At 40.8% G+C, this 18,079-nt stretch overlaps 1 protein-coding gene and 1 non-coding gene across 2 annotated transcripts in view; one reads left to right on the top strand and one right to left on the bottom strand.

The window, feature by feature from the left end:
* The window catches only part of Ccdc192 (coiled-coil domain containing 192), a 176,292-nt gene that overhangs the window by 45,164 nt on the left and 113,049 nt on the right, over positions 1-18,079 (bottom strand). Inside the window, exon 6 of the mRNA XM_051201184.1 lies at positions 11,233-11,365. Coding sequence (XP_051057141.1) covers positions 11,233-11,365 — 133 coding nt within the window. The remainder of the gene's footprint in view (positions 1-11,232; positions 11,366-18,079) is intronic.
* LOC127234334 (U6 spliceosomal RNA) lies at positions 10,545-10,650 on the top strand. Its single transcript, XR_007835573.1, has one exon. It is a non-coding gene; the product is annotated as a U6 spliceosomal RNA (small nuclear RNA).

The following is an 18,079-nucleotide window of genomic DNA, read 5'->3' as shown; positions in this document are numbered from 1 at the left end:
GACTCATTCTTGGGCAAACCCTCTTTGGATGTTTTTAGATACTTCTACTCCTGGCTGGGATTTGGAAACAGGATGTTGACAGATATACTTAGTATTAATCTTGTCTCCTGAGGTATTTGGCTTCTTGCCAATTCCTTGTGACTTGAAACAATGGGCAACATTATTTTCTTAGTCCTTTTATTTGCACACAAATCTACTCTGCACTATTTCTCTTCCTGACCCCAAATCATGGTTTTATATTTAACCAAATTCTTGCCTATACTTTAAAATAGCCATTACTTGTACATCTCACCAACAATAATACAGATTTATGAACGTTAATTTAAATCTATGATTACTTAAGCTCTCCTTAAAACACAGTGTAAAACGTGGAAACATTAAAGAACAAAACACTGGTCCCACCATGAGGCAGATGCCAGCAGATCACACTGGCAGTCACCAAATGAATTATAAAACTATCCTGAGTGTCAATTTCAATTTTAATAACATCTTTAGTGACCAAGTACAATAATGACCCCCCCACACACTTTGAACAGGTTGGTTGAAACAGGCACAGCTAAGGATGACACTGAACATTTGGAGCTGACCCTTCTGGTTCTATGACCTCAATGCAAGGGTTATGAGTCTGTCCCTCCATTCTCTGGGTTTTTTTTTTTTTTCACTGCTGGGGATTGTTCCCAGGTTTTCTGCATGCTAAGTAGGCATTCTGTCAACCTAGCTACATATTATCCCATAAGCCTCATGCATGCTAAACAGGCATTCTACCAATGGAGCTACATCCCAGCACCCAATAAATGGTTTATTTATAACATTTTTTTCTCTACAAATATTGCTCATAATTGCCCCATCACCCTTCTCCTCCCAAATAAAATTTAAATTCTCTATATCCACCCCTTTCCTTACATATTTCTCAATGTAGTTAATTCTATTTCACCATTTAAGAATAAATTAGGGGATAGATTTTTCAAGAATTGTCTTCCATCTAATGCATAATGACAGTAACTGTTAGGTTTGAGATAACGAAAGAGAGATAACTTTCTTTACTCTTACCTCAAGTCATTAAGTCAATTTGTGGTCACATTTTTTTTTAACAGCCAACTGGTATAAAATGCAAAGCCTAATGTTCAAAATAAAATCTTTGATAAACTGATGACATTTTACTTACAATGTGTTTCTCTATTGGCTTATACTGACTATTAAGTCTGGGGTCTTGCACATGATAAGCCTGATGTTTCATTTTGCTTTCTGTTGCTGGGATAAACACCATGACCTAAAGCAAGTTGGGAAGGAAAGGGTTTAGTTTGTCTTACAACTCCCCATTGACAGACTATCAAAGTGAGTCAGGGCAGAATTGAAGGCAGGAATATGGAGGCAGTAGCTTAAGCAGAGGCCATGGAAAAATGCTGCTGTTTCTGGCCTTTGCTAGTGGCTTGCTCAGCCTGCTTTCTTTATAACCCAGGACCACTTGCCCAGGGGCAGTACTACCCATAGTGGACAGGACTTCCCACATCAATCATTAATGAAGAGAATGCCCCACAGACTTGCTTATAAGCCAATGTGATGGAGGAACTTTCTCAACTGAGTTTCCCTCTTCCCAGATGACCTGCATTGTGTCAAGTTAATGAAACCCAACCAGCACACCCATGCTATATCACTGAGCCATATTTCACCCCCAAATCTGCTACTCTTTTGATGAAGCATGTATTCAGCCATAGGTATCTTTACGATTTATTTATGACACTGATTAAAAATCATGCTAATGAAACATGAAATCCAGAAGCATGAATATTGGTGTGCCCTGCTTCTCAAGCCATATTTGGATTTTTGCTAGTGTGTTTTCATTATATATAGTTCTAGGCTTTATAAACACAACTTATTTCAAGTATATTATGCACTTTGACTACATTCACCAGCTCTTACTCTCTTCTTCTTATGCACCTTCCCTGTTAGTCTTTTTTTCCCTCTGTCTCACTTTACACATTTGTTAAAAAAAAAAATTCCATGTCCCATAAATAAGAGGAAATATGACTTTTTAAATGTCTGGCTTATTTTTCTTAGTATGATCATCCCTGGTTCATTCCATTTTCCATCAAATGGCCTGATTTCATTCTTCTTCATGGATGAATAAAATCCCATCACACACACACACACACACACACACACTATATTCTCCTGGTTTTGCCTCCCATTCTTCTAATGAGGGACACCTCGGTTGATTCTGTAACTTAGCCTTTGTCAGTAGTACTATCATAAACATGGTATGTTAGGATCACAGGTATGTTGAATTACAATCTCTTGGGTGAATTTTCAGATGTGCTGTAGCTGGTTCCTATGCTGTATTTGTTTAACTCTGTGAAGCTGTGTTACTTTGCCTGCCTAAAACACCTGATGTTCTAATAAAGGGCTGAACGGTCAATAGCAAGACAGGAGAGAGAAATAGGCAGGGCTGGTAGGCAGAGAGAATAAATAGGGGGAGAAATCTAGGTGAGAGAGAGAGAGAGAGAGAAGTGAGAAAAGGAGAAGGAGAGGGGGACACCAGGGGCCAGCCACCCAGCCACACAACCAACCATGGAGTAAGAAGGAAAAAAGATTAGAGAATAAAAAAAAAGCTAAAAAGCCCAGAGGCGAAAGGTAGTTAAAAAGAAATTGGATGATGTAAGTTAGAAAAGCTAGCTGGAAACAGGCCAAGCTAAGGCTGGGCATTCCTAAGTAAGAATAAGTCTCTGTGTATTTATTTGGGAGCTGGGTGGAGGGCCCCCAAAGAGAGAAAAAAGCAACTACAAGTGTGTTTTTGTTCATTTATTTTTGTTATTTGAATTTCTTGTATATTTTGGATATTAATCTTGACAGATGTTTATCTAGCAGAGATTTTCTTCCATTCTGTATTCTGGCTCTTACTAGTTTCCCTTGCTTTGTGAGTCTTTTAATGTCATGTAAGTGCCACTTAGTCAGCTCTTGGTATTATTTCTTGAGATACTTGGGATCCCTTCTCAGATGTGCTTAATCTCAGCCTATTCCTTGAAGTACTTTATATTGCCCCCTAACAGTTTTACTTATGGTATCATATTAAGGACTTTTATCCATTTTTAATGAATTTTTTCTTCTACAGGGTTAGAGATAGTGACAGAGCTTCATTCTTCTCTATGTAGAAAGGCAGTTTTCCAATGTCATTTAAGGAAAATGGCCAACTTCCATCCAATATATGTTTTGAAATCTTTATGGAAAGTTGGGAACTCGTGCTTGTGTAGAGTTACTTCTGATTCTGTTGTCTTCTACTTTCTTTATCTAGGCACCTGCTTCCCCGCCTCCCCCCCCCCCCCCCCCCCACCAAATCCCATGTAGCTTTTGTTCCTATGGCTTGGTTCACCTGAATTCAAGAGTGGTGTTATTCCCAGCGACGTTCGTTTGCTTTAGGATTGTTCTGGTTATTTGTGATCTTTTGTGTCTCCATGTCAATGTTAGAATTTCTTTTCCTGTTTTATTTGTTACTTTTTAATGAAGGATTTTAGAACATTGATTGGAATTGGGTTGGATCTGCAGATCACTTCTGGTAATGCAGCCAGTGTCTGCCACTCCCCAAGAAGAGACGTCCTGCCCATCTTAGGCCATTCTCAATTTCTTTCTTTGGGGTTTTAAAGCCTTCACTGTAGGCCTTCCACTTCTCTGATTACTTTTATTCTAAATATTTTATTATATTTTTGAAACTGTTGTGACTTGATTATCTCATCGATTTCTTTCTCAGTAGGATCATTATTAGTATATGGAAAAGCTATCAATTCTTGTATGTTGATTTTGTGACCCTGATACTTTACTGAAAGTGTTTATAAGTCCTAAACGTGTTCTGGTGGGGCTTTAGAACCTCTTTTGCATAAGATCATATATCTGCAAACAGGAATAATTTATCTTTTTCTATGAATGTTATACCTTTTTTATTTCTTTCTTTTGTCTTATTTCTCTACCTAAAATTTAAAGGAGAATATTGAGGAAGTGTTGACAGTTGATAGCTGCTAAAGGAGGGATTTTTTTTTTAAAGGAAATGTCTGGACTCTGGGGGATTGGCTAACCATGCTCCAGTGATTAACCCCATGCCCATGAGTATTTGAACAGCATATATTGGATATGGTGGGCTACAAACTCACAAAAAGGAGACCATGAAGTAGGGAGAAGTTATTTAAAACTCTTTAAAAAACCTACACTTCTTTCTAGACCAACATTTGTCTATATATTTAATAAATAATTCACTGCACGTGTCTAACTCCATCCCAGAAATCAGGGTTTTTTTTTTTTTCTTTTTCTTTTTGAGCTCCTGTATATTTGATTTGATGAGTTCTGCCTCCTCTCCCCCCCAAACATCTGCTCTTTAAGGCAAATTTACTCATATGATCAATCTTATTAATCTACCTTCAGTGTCTTATCAGGAAACATCAAATCCCTGAATAAAATCCAGAGACATTCCTGGGGAGCCAAAGAAGAGGACATCACTAATGTTCTCCACTTTGTCAACAAGAGGTTTAAAGGAGGGACAGCTGCATCGGTTTTGACAATTGTTTGCAGCCACTAAGTGTCTGAAACATCCATCTGCTGTTATTTAACGAAGGAGGGCCGGACACTGATGAGTAAATTTCCTGGAAGAAAGCACCTTCCTCCTCTGCCCTCTGCTGCAGTATTTAACAGTGTTCCCCTGCAGTGTGCACAGCGGGGGCCACAGTGGAGAAGGAAGCCTCTGCAAGGGAGCAGGGTCCCAGTCCCATTCCCATGTGCCTCGTCTGACATTTAGCTCATGCTTGCCCTTTCATCCAACCTCTCTGAATATAGAACCCAAGAGACTTAAGAAGAAAAAAAAAGGGGGGGGGGAGAAAAAGGAAATAAAGCATTCCTAAGGGATAGACAGAAGGAAGGAGCGCTGTTTCCTGATGATGGTGTACTTCCAAAATTAGTCTTACAAACAAAGGGCGGAGGGGACCTTGACATCACTGAATTCCCACAGCTGGTGTAGCTACAAACACTGGCCCCCAACCAAGAGCTTCAGAATGGATCTTCTTACCTTTTGTTCATTAGAAAAGAAAGGGATTTCCAGAATGTTCATAAAGGAAGAGCCTAAATAAACAGTAATGAAACTGATAAAGAGAAGACGAGGTGTTCTTCCCTGACAGGCAGTGAATGGCTCTCCTCCCTGCTTTTATGAGGTGTAACTAAAGCAGAACATAGGGGACCATGACAGGTGTACTTCTCTTCAGTCCTGGAAGTGCCCCCCTTTATCTGACTACATTCCCTGGCCCTTGCCCTCTGGCACCAGGCTTAGATATGGACTACAATAGCAGCCTGTTGCCTCAGCCACAGTAATTGATCCAAGGAACATTAATGCAGTCTAAGTGTTGTTCAGTTCCTTCCCTGAGATTTCTCTAGAGATTATCAAAAAGAAACTGGGCTCCCTAGCATTGGATGTAAAATAAGACTTTTTCGTTACCAGTACTGCAATCCAATGCTCACTACTTTTAGGAAAATTTAGGGGATTAATTTAGGTCAGCAGATAAGGTTGCCAGAACTGGAAGAAGCTTTGATAATGGCAACTAGCATGGGTGCCGCAGTTGAGACACAGGTATCAAAAACCATTAGGCAATATCCTCAGTGTCCAGGGGCCAACTCCCAGAGTAATTAGCTCTGCTGTTTTTCTGTCCCTCCATGTCAACTGAACTCAAGAATCAAGGTCCTAGGAAAAGCAAGTGTGACTGGCTAACCTACATATGACATCCTCTACACAAGGTAAGCAAGATGCCTGGCCTGCCAGTTCCACAAAACTACAGAGAATAGGAGAGGGGTCCCCAAAGGGAAACTGTACTCCATTACAGACTAGAGGGGAAGGCTGCTCTGCCCAGGCTGAAACAGCAGATGGTGAATACAGACTGTGAGCCTGGGCAGCCTTGGAACCTGTCCCTAGCCTATGCCTGCCATAGACAGGGCCAACACCCACAGAGGAACCAGCTGAGCAGTTCCCAGGTCCCATGGCTCAGCCTCCAAGCCAGCTTTGGCAGCTAAAAATTTGCTTCCCGCTCAAAGTGATTTTATTTCAGTTTCTGTCACTTGCAGTCAATAAAATCGCCATCTATGTGTGGTGGTTTATATGTTGGTGATTTTTAGGGCTGGAGGTCTCTGAAGTGTCATTTTGAAAAGGAACACTACCTTAATTTGTGCATAATGGATTAGGCTACAGCCTCCAGTTGTCGAAGCAAGGCTTGTTTCTTGGAATCTTGTGTAATAGATTGCTCAGCTTCTTAGGGACTCTTGGGGTGAGTGCCAAGTCTCCTAGTGACTTTGAAAATCAGTGAGAAGGCTTTGGCTTTAGTGTGCAATGGGTCTCTTTGGGGACAGAGGAGGCAACCCATCAGGCAGTGTCTAAGTGGCACCTATAAAACCTCTGAAAAACCTGTATTGGGAAGTATTTCCTTGACACCATCACACCTACTTTTTCCTAAATTCTCTGCTGTCCAGGGCTGGCTTTTATTACTCTAGCACAAATGACCCTATTTCAGAAGTGCTTCTGTTTGAGAAAATTCTGTGGTATTGCTTGAATTTTCTGCAATCATGTCGGGGACTGATGCCTTCTGAAAGAGAGAAATCATCTTTTGTTTCCACCAAAGTTATTTATTTATCAAGATAAAGACATCCTTTGGGATATGCAGGCTGTCCTCAATAGCCATTATAATGACCCCCTTGCCATCTAATGGCATGGTGTCATTAAAAAGCAGTGCTTTTTGAAAGATTCACAAATGGTTTACACAGTGAGCTTCCGGGGTTGGCCTAGTCACCTTCTGTACAACTCTAGGTTGACTGGTGAAACAGGATCCTGCATTCAGAAGGAAGGTGTCTGTAGGACTTCTAGGCAAGCTGTTGTTTTCTGGTCTGGAGAATAACAGCCTCTGAGAAAGCTGTGGATGAGAATAGAGTGGCATTGCTCAGCATCACTATACACTGGACAGTCATTCAAGGTGGAACTCAGCCCGGTGCTGACTTCTCTTTAAATGCTCTTAATTTGACCAAGTTAAGATTTAATTTATGTCCAGTGTTCTTTCTTTGGGACATACTTGTGGACTCTGTAGGTTGGTAGTTACTATACCTTAGTGGTGATTTTTAAATTGCTATTTGTTTGACTATAATTGAGGTTAAACCAACAGATTATATATAATTCAGTATAATCATTTCAGAGGGGTTTAAGGTATAAACTCTATGGGAGAATTGCCATAGCTAGCCTTGGGACATTTTCTTCATCTCTTAATCCCTAGTTCTGTAACTCCTAACTGCAACAGGAGCTTTGGTCTTTAAGATGCTTGAAAAGGACAGAGGAACATTGGAGAGGAAGTTTAGTGTGAGGCACTCGGGATAAAAGATTCACCTGAAAATATTTCCACTTAACTCTGGGGTGGTGGCAGTGCTACTTCTTTCCATTTTCTGAAGAATACAGAGAGAAAAGCAACAGTTTGACTTTCAGAAGTCATGGGGTAACTTGTCAAGTGTTTGAAATGGAAAATATTCCTTCTATTATAAGTTCTCATCCCCAAATGTGGCTGGCTCTAGGCAGACATTGAATCCTGGAAATGTCTGCACTGGAATAGACCAGTACCACCTAGGGAATATCCTTTTGTTTGTTTGTTTGATCTTTTTCTTTCTTTGTTTGCTTGGTTTTTGAGACAAGCTTTCTCTGTATAACAGTCCTGGATGTCTTGGAACTCTGTAGACCAAGCTGTTTTCAAACTCACAGAGATCCACCTGCCTCTGTCTCCTGAGTACTAGGATTAAAGGCATATGCCACCAATGCCAAGTGAGAATATCCTTTAAATGGGAGTAAAGTTAAAAGATGGCTTAAGGGGTGATACAACTCTCACTTGAGGCAAGTTATACATCATAAGAAAATTTAATTAAAATTTTCAAAGACAGCAAAATCTAAGGAATATATATCCTTCTAAGGAAGCAAGCATGAAATACATATTCTGGTTAAAGAGATTCTGATTAGACTTTATATGCTACCAAGTAACTCAATCAGCAACAGGACTGGGTGGGGAAAATATTTATAAAGTAACTTGGGTGAAAATGGGTAAGGTACACACCTGTGGGCATTTTGTGCTCACTGAATGAATGGCTTACCAATGGATGCAGTCCAGTTGGAACAGACTGTTGGAGGGGGATAGAAACAGTAGGAGGGGGCCTGGTTGAAAAAATAGGTCACTGGGAATGACTTTGAAGGCAGCCTTGGCCAGGCTATTCCCCTCTTTACTTTGCCTCCAGCCCTCCATCCAGTGAACAGACTTGAAACAAGATTCTGTCACCATGATGTTCTCACCACAACCCAGAAACCAAGGAGCCAAATGGGCTGAGCTTTCAGAAACCAAGAGCTAAACCAAAGCTTTCCCTACCTAAGTTGTCCTTCCAGTTATTTTCAGTGCATTAAGTCCCTTCCCCAACTGAGTAAGTCTATCTCACTAAAGTAAAGAGGGAGAAGAGTGGTCCATTCCTCCTTACTGTGATTTAAAAAGTAGGCTCCCTCAGATTGTGAAAACCCCAGCACACCAGGAATCCAGTAGCCCTGGCAGTCAACAAAGCACTTCTGGGGTGGACTCTGGAAATGGCAGAAGCAATCTGCTTTGGGTTGTGACTACATGCACGAAATAAAACCATCAAACACTAGGGCTGTGAGACTCCTGCTGTGCTAGGTTTCTTGTTTTTGTTTGGTTTTAACAAGAGTGTTTTTATTCTCAGCCGAACTCATGTATAAGAAGGAAAATAGTTTGGCATCTCACTGTTCCTAAATTTGAACATAAGTATGTTCTGGAACATTCTCTGATCAGAAGGTCTGAAAGGTGACTGATTGCTTAGAAAACAAAGCAAACAAAGGGGAAAAAATGGCATGTTTGGGTAGCAGAGATGTCTGTTTTATTTGGAAATATTCCATTAATCTGTTAGGCTTGTAACCATCGGGTTGTCTCTAACAGAGAAGTAGTGTCATGGTAATCCAGTGACATGACCTGCTACTTACAATCAACACTTTCCCTTCCCTCAGTGGGAATTGTTACCATAAGCAGGCCATTGTTGTGGGTGGTCACCCCATCACTGACAGACGCTGGCACATCTTTCCTCAAACTGTTTACTACATCTGTTATGGAGTCTAAACCATAGTTGTTTCTTGGACCATAAGAAATCTACTTTTCAAGTGTAAATATCCCTGGGATCAATGACTCATTAGGTATTTCATTATATTTTAACTTGACCATAGCAGACAGGGTATTGATATTGGGCTGTCTTTCTCCATTCCTGTAATGGGATACCCCTTCCTTTGTCCAGTTTTAAGCTTTCCAGTGGCAGCTGCCAGGCAGAGGACTCTTTCTTTCCCCCACTTTATTTCCCCTCTACCTTGTCTCCCAGTGGAGGGTGCATGATGTAAGCCTATTCATCCATCATCTCCCAGCCCAGGCCACACAGGGATATCCAGGGATGGGTACCTAACTCAAGCAAGATAGCCTCTTCTCAGATGTTTTTCTAACTACAATGGCTAGGGAAATGTTTGCTTTCTTTTTATTAGAGGTGATAAGTGCAGATTGTTGCTGCTTTTATCCTCTACACAGACATCTAACTTAAGACAGAGGAGTCTCAGTGCAGAAAGCAGCAGAGGTGGATGATGAAGAGTTGCCCCAAGGGTACCTAAGATTCCACTTCATTAGCTAATATTATCCTCTTTCTTGATTTGTTTCCAAGAATCACAAATCATCCTTTCTCCTTAAGCTCTTGAACCTGAGGCATCTGCCATTTTCTCTAAGAACCCCAAACAAACATTTTACAAAAAGACCCAAGAAAACTTGGGAAGACGTAGTAGTGTAAAAGTGTGTGTGTGTGTGAGAGAGAGAGAGAGAGAGAGAATTGGTCTTTCATATATAAGCCATTGTGCATTAGAAGTTCCTGGATATCTTTTCACACAATTCACAATTTTGAAGAGATTAAGAGGCATGGCAAGGTGACCAGGTGTCTGAAAATGCCAAGTAATATTAGTCTGGGACCACAATGAACTCGAAAAATCTTAGACTGTTGAGTTCAGGGTAAGGCTTCACAGTAGAGACTGTCTGTTGAGTTAGAATGTGAAAATATTGACTTAAGAAGGGGTGGAGAGGTGGCTCAGAGGTAAAGAACACTTACTGGTATTGCAGCAGATCTGGGTTTGATCAGGTTCAATTCCCGGCACCTACATGGCAGTTCACAACAGCCTAGAACTCTAGCACCAGGGGATCAGGCATCTGCAGGTGTGTAGCACATACATTCATACAGGCTCATACACATGTACATAAATACAATAAATAAATCTAAAAAAAGTTAAAAGAATTCGTGACCATCCAGTGATTCAGTTTCCTCACCAATAACACAAGCAACTTTTACAAGGGCTGCAAATTTTTTATTTATTTATTTTAATGTATTTTAATCAGTGTATTAGCTAAGGGAGTTACTTTTTTCTTTCCTCCCCTTAAATATCAATTTACATTTTGACCTATCAGAATACCCTAGTCATACTCACTTCAGAAGCATGCACACTAACTCTGGAACCTTCGAAGAAGCTTAGCATGGTCCCTGCCCAAGGACGATATGCAAATTCATGAAACATCCCACACCCTTAAAACACATTAAGGAGGGAAGAAATAGAGAAAAGCTCTTGTTATTAACCTTTGGTCATCGCAGGCACCTGTACATACACATGCCCACGCATCTATATAGCCATTACGGTTGGTCTGAATTACCCAGATTTCATTCCCAAGTCCCATTCCCTGTTGCTTCCTGCTTCATTCATCCACTGGCAAGGGAGAATTTATTTCTGCTTTCCTTGTGCCTGTCTTTGCCTGGCACTCCAAGCCCCCTCGAAAGCCTCAGACTTTAAAGTGCCCTGTCCTCCTCCTGCTCTGTGCTTCTGTCTCTGTCACCCAGCTCAGCAAGGGACATTTCTCAGGTGCCTCTCAGCCCAGCTCAACACATAGAGAGATGTTCCCCCCTCTGTCAGAAGGTCAAAGCAAATCCACCCTGAAGTTCCCAGACCTGTGCTGCCTCAACTCACGTGTTGTCTAACCGAGCTGGGCCAGGCCAGCAGCTAGGCCAGAATGCTGTCAGGTACAGCACCTGGCATTGTGTTTTCGCTGCCGATCAATCCACATGCATCACCCAGAATGAGAGCCCAATGTGCACCTGTCACGTGGTAATACTGACCTCTAGAGAAAGACCTTCCTTCACAGAGTGTCTTTATCTTCTCATTGAGTTCCAGGACAGTAATGGCCGCCTCTTGCTTAGCTATTGCCAAATCAGTTTGTAGCTTTTTCACTGTCTTTTTGTGCTTTAGTTTCTTAAAAGAAATAAGAATTTCCTGTCACTGGAGACTGTAGATGCATCAAAGGAAGCAAAGGGATTAGTGGTGTCTGGACAAGCATTGCTTCTGAAGCACTGTTTAGGGGAAATACTCCATTCATCTAAGCTCATTCTCTCCATCATCAGCTTTTTACTTTCTTGGGCAGGGGTGGGGGTGGGGTGGTGGGGGTTGGTTCATCTAGATCTAAAACCTGTGGTTTGGACACTTTGAATAGAGGCAATTAGAAAAAAAAAATCTATTTGTCTTTTAGCATTTACCAGCAAGATGCTAATGCCTCCAAGTGTCAGGTTTCTACCGCAACCTGTAAGCAGATTCATGAGAGACAACCAGAGCCTTGATTTCAGCAGTCCTGTCTCACCTGACATTTGAAGTTTCTCTGCATTCAAATGAACTCTGGAGTACATATTACTACCCAGAAGTACAGAAATGTAGGTGTTTGCAGATACTTATTTTGGTGTCTGTAAAGGGAACACGGTCAGGTCTAAACCTTCCTGGGAACTCTACCGGGGAGTATTTACATAACGGAAGGGTTCACACTGAGCCTTTATGGATTTCAAAGTGGATTTGATTCATCAGAACTGGACTGATCTGCAGAGTCGGAGCCAGTTTGTTAGAACAAGTGCTGCTTTCGCACATTCGTGTTGCTCTTGGGTAGCTGCCTTCCCACTGGAGAGCTTACCTTGCCAAATCTCTGTGGCTGATAATTAAGAAGCCCAGAGAATGAACAAAAAACAGTGCTTGTTGGACACAAATCCTGAGATAGGGAAATGAATGGTCAACTAGGAAAGAGCCTACTCATCTATGGCCTCTGAAGGGTGTGCGCTCAGGCTCCAGGGAGTCGGTCTCTTGGTGTAAAAAAGCCAGCGAAATCAGCTATTCAAACATAGAGCTAGAAGGACACACATTTCAGGTTCTAAAGATGGGCAACAAGACAAAGGATGAAGTTAAGTGGGAAAACAAAATCAGAAGCAGATTGTCAAGCCTGGCAAGGTTGCCCATGCCTGTAACCCCAGCAATCCCTGGGAAGTGAAGGGAGGAGTAGCAATATATATATATATCAGCTATATATCAGAGATCAAAGCTGGGGTGTGCTATAGAGGGTTATCACTTGTGAATTAAAAACAGAGATAGACTGTCTTTCAGACAAGACTGGATGATAAGAACATCATAAAATTTTAATTAATGATATCAAGATGGCTAAAAGCAAAAGAACAATTCAAAGGAATGGTAGCAAAGGAGCCTTTCTCCAGGGAATCAGAGAGCGTTTTCCCTTGGCACTCCATAGTCCAGGTACCCCGACTTCTCAGCAGCCTTCCTCATTTCATTATGACACATCCCCTGATTATCAGGAATTGCCTTGGGTTGTCTGGCTACAGAAATCAAAACCAGGAAACCCCTGTAGTTTCTCCCCTCCTTCTGAGTGTCTAGTCACTAAAACCATTGATGATTCACCTTGGGAAATAGATTACTTCCAGAAGAGACTGAGCTGAACAGGGAGTGTGTCAGGAGACATGCTCACAGTCAGTTGTTAAATTGTCAGGCAGACCCACATCTCCTCACAGGAGCTAGCTTGGGCCAGTTTGTTCTTAAAGACCTTGTCCAACCCAGACTGGCAACAACGGCATCTGGGAGGCCCCGGGATCCCGCTCCTTTTTCCTGTTGCTTTCTCAAGGGTATTCCACACTCGGATTTTCTCCATGCCTGTTACGACTTAGAACTTTGGAGACAGAAGAATATGGACATGAACAGTGAAGAAGTGGGGATAACGACGAGATGTACAACAAGAGGGGACAAGACTGGGAATGAACTAAAAGCAGAAGGAAGAACTAATACTGAAGTGTGCGGCAAAGCATCGAGCCTAGATGTACTGATGGGGCCAGTCACACCCACATGCACAGAACAGCTCACTGAGTGAGGAACTGGTAGACAAACAGACACGAGACACACTGAGGGGCAGCGTGAGAAACCTAGGGCCCTCCTGTTATGTATTTGTTCACTATGGCACAGCTCCAGTATCACTGTATGTTTGGGGTTTACAAAAATATTGAGGATGAATTAAGAATTTACTTTGCTTATGATTCTTTTTTTTTTTTTTTTTAACTTTTCTCTTTTGAGACAAGGTTTTACTGTATTTCCCAGGATGGCTTCAAACTTGAGATCTTACTTCCTTATAGATGTGTAAATACTGGTCATTCTTAATAGTCTGGATTCACTTTCTTAAACCATGTTGAAATTGTTTGAAGAGAAGTCTTTTTCTAGAAGCTTTTCTTAAAGTAAGCATTGATAATAGGAAAACAAAATAATAAGTAAAGGCAACCTGTGAGAGCTGGTGGACGGTAGCCATGAGCTGATGTGATAATTGTAATCTGAACCCAAGGTGTAGACATAGTGTATCTCAATACCCACTTTTAACCTTTCCCCCTTTCAGTTTGGTTTTTTATTTCTTAGTGTTTGAGAATTCAGATCCTTGCATACACTAAGAATGTATCCACCTCTAAGCTGTGCTCCCAACCCCTCAACTATTCCTTTAAGATATTTTACTTTAAAAAAACTGTATAACTTCAAGACTATATTGTTCTTCTCTTGAGGTAGTCGTGTGTTAACCTTTTCTTATTATTATAACATTTGTCAGCTTGCCTTATGACCTAATAGGGAAAGTGAGGCTGTTTTGTTTGGAGAAAACAGTATCCAAGGGCAGTCATGACAGTTGACTTCGGCTATCTAAGGGACTATTCAAGGGGAGAGGAAGTTGAGTCAAACCAAGCTGTTCTAGAGATACCATGAAGAACAATGGGGAGAAAACATGAGGAGGCAGGTTTTGGCAGGACATGAGAAAACACTCCCCAACAATCAGAGCTGCATCCATAATAAGATAGGATGGGTCCTGGCGAGGACCTGCCGCTCTGGGAATGATCAAGCAGAGACAGGAGGAACATCTCTGGGCAGGCCCTGCTAACTCTGGAAGCTGGGTCAAGAGGTAATTCACAGTTTGGCTCACCCCTCACGTTCTTTCCATCTCTGGCCCCTCCCACTCACAGAAAGGGCACAGTGAAGGTACAAAGGGCCCAACCTGGGGGCTTTTGGAATCATCAGGGACATTTTAAAGATGATTCTGGTTATTGGGGAGAAATTGGATAAGAAGGTCCATGCTTCTTTAACAGTCTGAAGATGATGCGACACAAAACATTCCTTTTGTCATTTAGCTGCAGGAAAAAGGTTAGGGGAAGTTAAATCTATGTTAAAATTTGAGCAAAAAACCCTAGATTGGTTGCATAAAGTTTCTATGGGAAAGTTTTGGTTATTTAAGTAGTCCTTAGAATAGTTTAACATCCTTGTTGTTTTGTTTTGTTTTATTTTTCTTTCTCTGTCTCCAGACAGAACTTCTGTGTGTTACTAATTCATAGCTTTCACGGATCCCTTTGGGCAGTTTGAAAAATTCAATATGCCAATGTGTCTGTATTAGTCAGGGACATCAAATGATTTCAACAATGATAATATTTTCCTTTGCTTTTCTTGGCATTCACTAGCCAGGCAACCCAAGTTTTGTACTTGAATCCAGTGGAGTCTATTATGGTTTCCCTGGTAACCAGGGACTCTCTTTAGTCATCACTGAAAGGACAGGAGGGTTTCTATTGCTTGGAGCTAAATTCCTATTACTTTGCTGTTTTCCTATTTCTCCCACAGGGTGGAAAGAGGGAGGAAATCATGTATTTGTGCAATGTTTTGAAAAGGAAATATTTATCTGTATCATATTGCTGAATGGCTTGTATTATAACATGTCAAGAAATAGCCAGGGAACTATTTATAGAGGAGTTTCAACACAGAGCTGTTAGCGATATTTTAAATTTCTGGGTATTTCCACATATTTTGAATCATGGCCTTATATTGTGCAGCTGGGCTTTATCACTTAATGGTCATGGGAATCTGGGCCAGCCACATGTCATGACAAGCTCCATCCCTACTGCTGTGATCAAATGGCATAGCATGGATATGTGCATCCTACTCTAAGATTGCAGTAATGTTTGTTTATTTTTATCATTTTTCCTTGAAACATATGTTAGCCCTTCACTAACAAATGAACATATCTTTATAAAAGATGTCTTTTTTACTCTTTATAAAAAGTGAATCTGTATTTATTTGAAACTAAGCCTTTCCTCTTTATATTTTTTGCATGGTTGCCTTGATTTCTTTCTTACTTCATACGGACAGACAATATTTAAATTAAATGCCCTGAAAATAGACACATTGAATGGCTTGGTCCTCTCTTCAGCCAGTGCTGGCCTGATGCCTGGGTGAAGTCAGTGGATGCCTGTGTGGAATGAGTTGAGGAGTGTTCTAAGGCTCCAGTTCTTATTCCTAGGACAACACACTTGTCTCTACAACAGCAAATATTTTTCCCACGTGTGAATTCTACCTGGCTCACCTCACCTCATTTCTTAGGTCACAAAGATGAGAACGGTGTCTACATATGACCACTAACAACATGCTCACTACCCAGGATGTAGGACAGAATTGAATGTATAGTTAAATGTCTTCTTTCAATCCTTTCCCAGCTAACAAAGCATTGAGAGTGTAGTAGCACTTGGCTTTAAAGTCAACTGCACATCTTCTCTTATGCCTTTATTCATCACAGCCCCAGGAGACCATTTTAAAGTGTATGGATAGCAACTACGTGCCCTGTGTATGTTCCTTCCAGGCCATGCAGGCCATGTTTAGAGATTGTTTCATGCTGCATTGCCTTCCAACCCTTAACTTATGTTCCCACTGCACACTGGTGAAACCTAACTGCCATTCAACTGTGTCTCTCCAGGTAGATGAGATAACTGAGCTATTGGAGTAGTAAAATGGACTTCAAGCAAGGTCTTTCCTGGTTTGTTTCCACAGCAATGGGAGGCCTTGTTAGACAACAGCACCATTAGTATTTTTGTAATTTAACTAAATGTAACTTAACAGACTTGGACATAAAATGGAGGCATTTGTGAGATGGTTGGTATGGTAACTCCCTACAGAACCTAGAAGTTAAATGATATATTTGATAAACCCAGCCAAAAATAACTTGGGCAAGGTGTTAATTTCCCTGTTGTTAATTTTGCTCTCATCAAGGGATTATCATCACATTTATTTATTTATTTATTTATTTATTTATTTAATTGTTAGTGGGCAATCACCATCACATTTCTGAGTCAAATGGCATGACAGAGGGGATTAATCAAATTAAATATTCCCACAAAGCTCTCTGAAAGAAAAACACAAATGAAAACTGAAGATTAGTCTTGTTCCATTTGGTCAGGTATCAAGAAAGAGTTGATACCCAAAGTCTTAGGGTTCCACATGGCCATCACTGTTTACCTATACTTGTGTGACCTCTGGCCAAGAGAGCCACGTTCAAAAATCAGAACCAACATTTTTTTTCTAGTTCTTTACCGTAACCCTCTCTCCCATTTCATTATTCTTACTCATCTCATTTGATGGGAGAAAATCTATACAGCACATTTTAATTACTCCCAAACTTACTAAGTTTGGGATTTCCAGTGACAAAGAAATCTTAGTAATTCAGCAAACAACTGAACTGTGTAGAGGGGATGTGCTACCCTATAATAAGAACCAACTATTTATGAGAAAAACAACTATTAGAGATATAAGAGAGGATTTCCAGTTGCTACCTTAGCTTTTGGAATACCAATGTAAGTGTCCATTTAATAGAAATTACAGGTGAATACAAACCAAAGTGGTTTTATACACTTCAGAGAGAATTTCCATAGCAAGGGAGTATTTTCTAACAAAGGAATTGTATTAAATCTTTTCACTAAAGACAATAAGCTGCCGTTCCCTTCCTGTGGCATACAGCCCATTCCCGGGAATTTTCAAGAGAGAAATGAACACTTATTGACCCTCTGCAGTATGCCAGACATAGATCTGGGAATTTCATATTCATTGGCTCATTTCATATTTATAGCCATTTGGTGAAATTAGACTATTGTTATCCTCAATTTAGACCTGAGTACTGAGTCACAGAAAGGTTAAAGTAGGTTGCTCCAAGTGGGAAGATTTAGATGCTTGTGTACTGTTTATACCCTCCTGTCTATCACAGGGGCAAACTGGATTCAGGCCTCTGAGCTGTGCCTAGCATGGAACATTACATATTCTAACGGAATTCTGTGGAATTCTGACTCTATGAACTTGACCTGAGGGTAAAATCTGGGAAGTCATATGGGGCCTTCAAATTCTAGAATAACATAGGCTTGGGCTTCTCAGAGCCAGGGATCCTGACTCTTCATCTCTTGTCTCTCTGCCTAAGCCAATATTATGTTGCTTTCTAGCCAGAAGAGCAGAAGAGCAATAGGATAGGAATATGATCAGAAATCAGAGTTGTACCTAAGATCCCTCAAGTCCAAGACTCCATTACCAGAAATAGTAGGACTTCAGGCAATCACCCTTCTCTTAAAACATTTTTATATAGTTAGACAGTGCACACATACATGCATGTACTGCACACATGTGCACACACACATACAAAGAGTTTACTCATGATAGAAAGAAGAGTCTAAGAAACTGACTTCTTGGTAAATTGAAAGAAATGAACCCTGGGATGGGCATGTAGTTTGTGATAGACTTTTCACCTATTATGCTCGAGGTCCTGGATTCTGAGCCCAGCACTGCACATTCTCCATCATAAGAAACAAACAGGGT

The sequence above is a fragment of the Phodopus roborovskii genome, unplaced genomic scaffold (genome assembly GCF_943737965.1).
Source record: "Phodopus roborovskii unplaced genomic scaffold, PHOROB, whole genome shotgun sequence".
In the NCBI taxonomy this organism is placed as follows: domain Eukaryota; kingdom Metazoa; phylum Chordata; class Mammalia; order Rodentia; family Cricetidae; genus Phodopus; species Phodopus roborovskii.
The sequence above is the reverse complement of the archived record's forward strand: the minus strand, read 5'-3'. Positions and strand labels throughout refer to the sequence as shown.